At 52.6% G+C, this 8,321-nt stretch overlaps 1 protein-coding gene across 2 annotated transcripts; it reads left to right on the top strand.

The window, feature by feature from the left end:
* Positions 1-541: 541 nt before the first annotated feature.
* On the top strand, positions 542-7,743 carry CCNP (cyclin P). 2 transcript variants are annotated; one of them, XM_055369409.2, is made up of 7 exons: positions 542-701; positions 926-3,547; positions 5,139-5,228; positions 5,308-5,463; positions 6,405-6,563; positions 6,648-6,799; positions 7,479-7,743. In XM_055369409.2, exons 2-7 carry the CDS (start codon positions 3,077-3,079, stop codon positions 7,642-7,644), a joined length of 1,194 nt encoding a protein of 397 aa, XP_055225384.1. In that variant the 5' UTR covers positions 542-701; positions 926-3,076; the 3' UTR covers positions 7,645-7,743. The 2 variants fall into 2 exon arrangements, with proteins under 2 accessions (XP_055225384.1, XP_055225383.1); XM_055369408.2 differs by lacking the exon at positions 5,139-5,228 and having other exon boundaries at positions 7,479-7,737.
* Positions 7,744-8,321: the final 578 nt, after the last annotated feature.

Genomic DNA, 8,321 nt, shown 5'->3' with positions numbered 1-8,321 from the left:
CAAGGAGGGCTGTGGAACCCCCACTTCTTAGGCGTGGGCTGCAGTGACTCCTCCAAAGAGTGCAGTGTGGAGAGGGGGAAAAGTAACTTTTCAGTGAAGGTCCCTGGCAAACACTACATCATCCAGCCAATCGAGGCCAACATTGCCGATGAATCACCTTCACAGTGTCCCTTTAATGTGACAGAATGGCACTTTCCCTCTGATCCTCCTCCTGCAGACACACACCACCTCACTGAGAGGAAGCAGACATCAGACAGATCTCAGTTGAGGGATTTGTCTGCCAAGGTGGTTAATCAGAAAAGTCTGAGAAAGTGACACATCCAAGATCAACCAAAAGAGTCGTGGTGACTAAATGTCTCCTGAAATAGAAAAAGAACGTAGGGAAAAAGGAAGGCTTGAATAAAGCATGGACTTAATAGATGAATATTGGTCTAACGGATTGTGACAAATGGGGCACACTAATATGAGATGTTCATTGGGGAAATTGGGTGTGGGGTAGGTGGGAACTGTCAATCTATTCAAAAATAAAAGTTATGTAGAAGAATTACAAAATATACCCTTCGCCAGGTTCGTCATAGCATTTTACTTAAAACGGACAAAAATGGGATCGGAATGTTACATTCACCCCTCCACCTCCCGCTCCACATTGTATACCTGTCGTAAAGAACATTCTGCTACATAACTGCGCTCCAGTTATCAAGGTCAGGAAGCTAACATTGAAACTGCTCTTCTCTACAGATTTTATAGTGTTCGCTAATGGTCACGCTTAATGTCCTTGTATGTTAAAAATTCCTAGCTAATGACCAGGCTCACATGTTGCATTCAGTTGGCAGGTGTGAAACTCACAGGGCAGTTATTTTGCAGTTATTTTCCCTCAACCAGGGTTGGTTGCCTCACTTTTTTTTTTCTCTCTCTTTTTTTTAAGACGGAGTCTCGCTCTATCGCCCAGGCTGGAGTGCCATGGTGCGATATTGGCTCTCTGCAACCTCTGCCTCCAGGGTTCAAGTGATTCTCCTGTCTCAGCCTCACCAGTAGCTGAGATTACAGGCACCCACCACCACACCCAGCTAATTTTTGTATTTTTAGTAGAGACAGGGTTTCACTATGTTGGCCAGGCTGGTCTCAAACTTACCTCAAGTGATCTGCCTGCCTCACCTTCCCAAAGTGCTGGGATTACAGGCGTGAGCCACTGCGCCTGGCCTAAAAGATATATATATATATATATATGTTTTTTGTTTTTTTTTTTTTTTAAGCTACTTACGTCTCTCCATTTGCCCGCAAGGAGATTCCTTGTGGACAGAAGACAGGCAGAGTTCAAAGTCATCCCTGTGCTCACATGAGACCAATGCATATCTGATGGCTTCCTCTGCCCTATTGTTTGACCCAGACTAGGCATGGATGGCTCTTCCTGTAAATTGTGCATTCAGTAAAAGGCTAATCAAACTCAAAAGAATGCAGCCATTTGTCTCCTGTCTATGACCTGGAAGCCCCCTCCCCTGCTTCGAGTTGTCTTGCCTTTCCGGACCGAACCAATGTACAGCTTACACATATTGATGACGTCTCATGTCTCCATAAAACGTATGAAACCAAGCTGTGCCCCGAATACCTCCTGAGGCTGTGTCACACGCACACCCTTAACTTTGGCAAAATAAGCTTTCTAAATTGATTGACACCCATCTCAGATACCTTTTGGTTTACATAGTTTATAAGCATCTTGTGTAGAGACATTTTATAGATATCCCAATTCCTATCAGATGTTCACCCACTAGTTTGAACATCTATTGATATTTCTTGCATGAAACGATGCTGTGGTGGTTGCCAAATAGGATTTTCCATCCTTCTACATTATTAGTTCGGCCAGTCATGGTGGCTCACACCTGTAATCCTAGCACTTTGGGAAGCCAAGGTGGGCGGATTGCTGGAGCCCAGGAGTTCAAAACCAGCCTAGGCAACAAAGTGATACCCCAGTCTCTACAGAAAAATTTAAAAATTAGCCAAGCATGATGGCGCACACCTGTAGTCCTAGCTACTTGGGAGGCTGAGATGGGAGGATCACTTGAGCCTAGGAGGTGGAGGCTGCAGTGAGCCATGTTCACACCACTGCACTCCAGCCTGGGTGACAGAGCGAGACCCTCTCTGAAAACAAAACACATTTATTAGTTCACGTTCTAAAGATTAGAAGAGCTTTTCTTTCCCACTGCCTGAGTTATATCAGAATAAACTTGTATTTTAATTTTATTCAGTGGTTTGTGATCTATGACTATCATCTTGATGCTCACATTTTCTAGATTTAGCTAGTGACTTCTGCATCTATGTGACTTGCCCTGCCATTGGGACACTTTCTGCCACACAAAAATATTCCAGATCTTGTACCTTCTCTTGTATGACCCTGGGATCAGCCATTTCTCCAAGTAGCCCTGGTTCCTTTTAGTGGAGAATGGGATGCGGCGGCCAGGGTTTGGATGTTAGGGGTGCTTCTCACTATTGGGGTGTCGCTGCTCTTAAGCTCTCCCAGTGGATTAAGCTAGGAAATACATGTTTGCATACACACCACTTTTTAAAAAAAATTTTTTTTTTTTGGAGATGGAGTCTCCCTCTGTCGCCCAAGCTGGAGTACAGTGGCTCAATCTCGGCTCACTGCAAGTTCCGCCTCCAGGGTTCATGCCATTCTCCTGCCTCAGCCTCCTGAGCAGCTGGGACTAGAGGCTGCCGGCACCACGCCCGGCTAACTTTTTGTATTTTTAGTGGAGATGGGGTTTCACCGTGTTAGCCAGGACGGTCTCCATCTCCTGACCTCGTGATCCGCCCGCCTCGGCCTCCCAAAGTGCTGGGATTACACGAGTGAGCCACCACACCCGGCCACACAACGCTTAACTTCTATGTAAACAACCATGTGTTCACACAATTTTATCTCCAATTCCATTGCGACACCGACACCACAAGGGTCATTCTAACCTCCGATCTATGTTTGTACATCCATCCTCTGACGGTGCAAACCCTGATTCTACATTTTGAAATCATCCCGACTTTATGGTCAGGAAAGCGAGGCCCAGAGGGGCTGCTTCCGGGCAGCAGGATGAGGATCTGTCTCCAGCTGTCCGACCTTAGAGGGCTTCGAGAGGACAGAGCCAGCCTGCGAGGCACTCACCTTTGTGCACCTGCCCAGGCGAGGCGGGCTCAGTGCGCACGCGCCCAGGGGCCTTTAAAGCGCCCGCCGCGCATCTCTTCCCCTAGCTGCAAGGATCGGTGCTTGGCCTCGCCCGCAACACCCTCCTGGAGGATGCTGGTGAGAGGCAGGGACCAGGGGTCCGGCTCCCGGCTCGGGCCTATCGTTAAGCGCTGGGCCCCCAGGCCCTCTCCTTTGCAGAGTCCCGCTGCCTCCCTCGACGCAGAGCCTTCAAGCGCCGCAGTCCCCGACGGCTTCCTCGCGGGCCCCAGTGTCTCCCCAAGACGCCTGGCGAGGCCGCCGGGGCTGGAGGAGGCGCTGAGCGCGCTGGGGCTGCAGGGAGAACGCGAGTACGCCGGGGACATCTTCGCCGAAGTCATGGTGAGCCTACCCGCCGCCTGCCCTGGTGAGGGCGACGCCGGCCCACCGCCCGGCACCCACTCAACACCACTCTGAACTCCCACCGCTCCAGCCTCTCCTCCCTATCACTGGCAGCCGGCGTTCCTTCCCTGCAACGTCCAGGCTTTTGTTTTGTTTTCACACAGCGCCGTTTCTACCGCTGGGAATGCCCTTTCCCACCGTCCCCGGGCTCTTTGCAGCCCCTCCTGGGGTGTTTATGGTCCCCTGTACTTGTCCTCCACATGTATTTGTTTAACAAATATTTAATGGTTTAGTAGCAAATGTTTTAGATGCTGGAGATGCTGCAATGCTGGCCTCGTTCTGGGGAGATGAGCAAACACATAGAACAACTAGGGAAAGGCCACGCAAACCAAAACATTGGCCTCGCCAGCCTTCAGATATCCCTATGAGAGGGTTGCTGCGGAAGGAAGACTGAAGGGAGGAGTTTGTTGAACGTCTTGCCTGCGACTCTCCTGGGCCAGGATCTCTGTTAGGACCTGAGAGACACCTGTGTTGTGGGCAGAAGTCCCTGCCCTCGTGGGACTGGCAGCCTAGCGGCCAAATAGACAAAGCACACAGGGAGACATCTTCACAGTGAAAATGCTGAGACAAAGAGATAGTGATCGGGTGGTAGGAGTATGGACAAAGTCATGGAGATGTTAGTTGAATGACGGAAAGGTCGAGCAAGGGGCTGGGGGAGGACCCTCTCTGTAGAGGAAACAGGAAGTGCAAAGGGCCTGGGGTAGGAATGGGCTGGGTATAGTCTAGAAGCCAAAAAGAAGGCAGCTGTGGCTGACGCGTGGGTTGTGGGGAGAGAGAGGGAAGAGGTGATGTTGGAGCAGAGCCTGAAAGAAATCAGAGTTTTCTCCAAGGGTACTGGGAGCCATGTAAGGGTTTTAAGCTGGGGAGTTCCTTGGTCAGATCTTTCTTTGGGAAGACGCTTCTGGGTGCTCTGAGGCAGAGGGGTTGAGGATGGGTGGTCAAGAGTTGAAGTCTGAGGCCGGGTGCAGTGGCTCATACCTGTAATCCCAGCAATTTGGGAGGCTGAGGTGGGTGGATCACCTGAGGTCAGGAGTTCGAGACCAGTCTGGTCAACATGGTGAAACCCCGTCTCTACAAAAATATAAAAAATAGCCGGGCATGGTGCCACATGCCTGTAATCCCAGCTACTCGGGAGGCTGAGGCGGGAGAATTGCTTGAACCCAGGAGGCGGATGTTGCAGTGAGCCAAGATTGCGCCATTGCACTCCAGCCTGGGCAACAGAGTGACTTTGTCTCAAAAAAAAAAAAAAAAAAAAAAAAAAAAGTGAAGTCTGGGAACCTAGGGGGAGACGCCCAGGAGTCCACGTGGCTCTGGGGGCTACAGACTGGAGAGGTGGGTATGGAGGCATCTGGAACGAAGCCCAGAGTTCTAGGTGAGGACACGTAAGAGGAGCTCATTTGGAGGCCAGTTTGGGTGCGGCACGCCTAAGATGTCCAACTGACTGGAGGAGGCTGCTGCACCCAGGGCTGGAGCTCAGGAGAAAGGCAGAGGCACAGGTGTGGAGAGTGAAGCGTCCCTGCCCCAACCCCAGGTGTGCCGCGTGCTGCCCCTGAGAGCCCTGCCCCGCGCTGTGACCCCGGAGATGCGCGCCCTGGTGGTAGACTGGCTGGTCCAGGTGCACGTAGGTATCTGGAAGGGTGTGGGGGGCTGAGTTTGCGTCGCCGCCTGGGACCCCCGTGGTCACCCTTGCCCCTCCTCAGGAGTACCTGGGTCTGGCTGGTGACACACTTTATCTGGCGGTTCACCTGCTTGATTCCTACCTGAGCGCTGGCCGCGTGCGCCTACATCGCCTGCAGCTGCTGGGCGTGGCTTGCCTGTTTGTGGCGTGCAAAATGGAAGAGTGCGTGCTTCCCGAGGTACTTCCGGGGTGGGGTTTGGGAGGATGGATGGAGTCCTTTGGGGAGTAACTGATTCAGTGACTACTGTGTGCCAAGCACCGTGCTGAGTCTGGGATTCCCAACATGTATGAGGGAGGGGCTGTCAATGTGTCCCTTAAACAGAAGAGGAGACCGAGGCTCAGAGAGAGGAAGACATTTGCCCCAAATCAAGCAGTTGGAACTTGGACTCAGTCTAGAATAGTCTGTCTTAAGGCTGGGGGTGGTGGCTCACGCCTGTAATCTCAGCACCTTGGAAGGCTGAAACCGGCAGATCACTTGAGATCAGGAGTTTGAGACCAGCCTGACCAACATGGTGAAACCCTGTCTCTACTAAAAATATAAAAATTAGCCCGGTGTGGTGATGCACGCCTGTAGGCCCAGCTACTCAGGAGGCTGAAGTAGGATAATTGCTTGAACCCAGGAGGCGGAGGTTGCAGTGATGTGAGATTGTGCCACTGCACTCCAAAAAAACAAACAACAACAACAAAACAAAACAAAACAAATCACTTTGCGGAGCCAAGGTAACCTCGTCTCTAATTTAGAAAAGTAAATAAAAATAATATAAACTGGTCCATCTTGAATAGTTACCGTCAACATGCATGAATTCAGTGCCTTATCAGAACTGCCTGGTGAAGCAGGGAGTAGTATCTGTTTTATGGGGGGCGGGGGGTAGCTGAGGCAGAGAGCTTAAGTGAATGTCCTATGTCACACAGTGAGCAGATGATGGGGTTTGAACTCGAACCTAGGTCTTGAACCCAGGACCCTCAAGCCCGTGCTCTCTACGACTTCCAGACACAAGTCAATGGCCCCATTTTACACACCAGGAAACTGAGGTCCGGAACTTGGGGCCTTTCCAGGGCAGGGAGTAAAGAACCCGGATCCAAGACTCCTTCACCTCCCCCCGCATCCCCCATCTGCAGCCCGCCTTCCTCTGCTTCCTGAGCGCGGACTCCTTCTCACGGGCGGAGCTGCTGCGCGCCGAGCGCCGCATCCTGAGCCGCCTGGATTTCCGGCTGCACCACCCGGGCCCGCTGCTGTGCCTCGGGCTGCTGGCCGCGCTGGCAGGGAGCAGCCCCCAGGTGAGCCCTTGTGAATACGCGGGGTGGGGGCGTGGCCGGCGCGAGGTGGGGCGTGGCCTGACAGTCGCCCCGCCTCACTTGCAGGTGATGCTACTTGCCACCTACTTCCTGGAGCTGTCTTTGCTGGAGGCCGAGGCGGCGGGATGGGAGCCGGGTCGTCGTGCGGCTGCGGCTCTGAGCCTGGCGCACCGCTTGCTCGACGGGGCGGGCTCCAGGCTCCAGCCAGAACTTTACAGGTGTAGTCTTGGCGGAGGGCCTGTATGGGGTCACCGCAGCTTCAGGGACTTACCTTCCTGGTCATTTTTACGGTCTCAGAGAATGAGAGACAATTATTGAGGAGGAAGTGGCACCTAGACTTGATTTTTCTGGGTGTGGGAGAGAATGGGGTGGGAGGACCCCATTAGTCCAGATCTGGGGGCTCTTAACCTTGCCCCAGGGTGGAAGATAGTCTCCCAGGCCCAGAAGATGCTCCTATTGCCTTCCAGGGCTGAGAACGAAGGATCTCCCAGGCCTCGAGTCCTCCATCTCTGTATCTGGTGGTGGATGGGGTGTTCCTTTAGCTAATAGGGCCGCTAACCATGCTACCAGGTGGCAGGGCGAACCATGGTTTCCCTCAGCCTGTGCGCCCAGGATAGAGAGGATGGCTGCCCATCCTCAGCTCCCCTCCTTGCTTCCTCGCGTCTTCTGACTCCGCACTAGCCGTGCCCTGTAGGAAGAATCGGGTGTCCACCTCTCCCCGGTGCTCGCCTAGTCACTCCAGTTGAAGACAGGAAGCGTGCCCGATCTCAAGAGAGCCCCCGACCCGTCCTTGGGGACCCACATTGACGCTTCTTCTCAGCCTCCAGTCTCCAGTTCCAAGGATGGGTCATCTCCGACCCCTTGCCCTGCCTCAGTTTCTCCATCTCCCTGCTGCAGCCCCGAGGAACTGGGCACCCTCGAGCCGTGCATGGCCCGCGCTGCACTCCGAGGTCCCGCGCCGGGTCGCGCCGCAGTCTTCCTCAAGTATGCGCGGCCCCAGCGCCAGGGGACCAGCCTTGCCGCCGCCTGCCTGCTCCGCCGCCTCCAGTCTGAGCCTCCCTGAGTACTGAGACTCAGTCACAAAAAAATCAACAACAAAAAACAAAACCCTCCCAGTGTGTGTCCGTCTCTCATCTCAATAAAAGAATTTATTTTATTCTGAGCGCTCTCTGCCCTCATTGGTCGAATTCCAGTCCCCTCTCGCTTTTAATTGGTCGCTTTCTAGGCCTCGCATCCCTCTGATTGGATGTGCTCACCACTTCTTTTAATGGTTGCTGGGAGATAAAATGCAAATTCTGAACTCCTCCACCAGGGGGCAATGGCGGGCTTCCCCAAGAGTCATTCAGCGGGATAAAACTGGGATCCCTTAAGGACTGGCAAAAAATCACAAGAGATGGGGACTGTGGGGGAATTGAGAATGCCCATCCCGGTCAGAAGAAATGCTACCTCGATGTTGCCGGATTTTCAGATCTTATTCAAGTAAACCTGAGATTCTGCAATTCCATATCTGCGTTTAGATGTCAACTAATTCAGTCTTTCTGTTTTTTTTTTTTTTTTTTTTTTTTGTTGTTGTTGTTGTTTTAGATGGAGTTTCGTTCTTGTTGCCCAGGCTGCTGGAGTGCAATGGCGCGGTCTCGGCTCGCTGCAAACTCCGCCTCCCGGGTTCAAATGATTCTCTTGCCTCAGCTTCCCAAATAGCTGGGTTTACAGGCTCCTGCCACCATGCCCGGCTAATTTTTG

The sequence above is a fragment of the Gorilla gorilla genome, chromosome 20 (assembly GCF_029281585.2).
Source record: "Gorilla gorilla gorilla isolate KB3781 chromosome 20, NHGRI_mGorGor1-v2.1_pri, whole genome shotgun sequence".
NCBI classification, from domain to species: Eukaryota; Metazoa; Chordata; class Mammalia; order Primates; family Hominidae; genus Gorilla; species Gorilla gorilla.
This window is presented reverse-complemented; position numbering and strand designations above follow the sequence as displayed.

What these genes read in the sequence shown, in the direction of transcription:
- CCNP (XM_055369409.2), top strand. Translation starts at nt 3,077, where the DNA reads ATGAGGATCTGTCTCCAGCTGTCCGACCTTAGAGGGCTTCGAGAGGAC. An exon ending in AAGAGTGCGTGCTTCCCGAG is followed by an intron (nt 5,464 to 6,404) that starts GTACTTCCGGGG and finishes CCCCATCTGCAG; the next exon opens with CCCGCCTTCCTCTGCTTCCT. An exon ending in TGGCAGGGAGCAGCCCCCAG is followed by an intron (nt 6,564 to 6,647) that starts GTGAGCCCTTGT and finishes CCTCACTTGCAG; the next exon opens with GTGATGCTACTTGCCACCTA.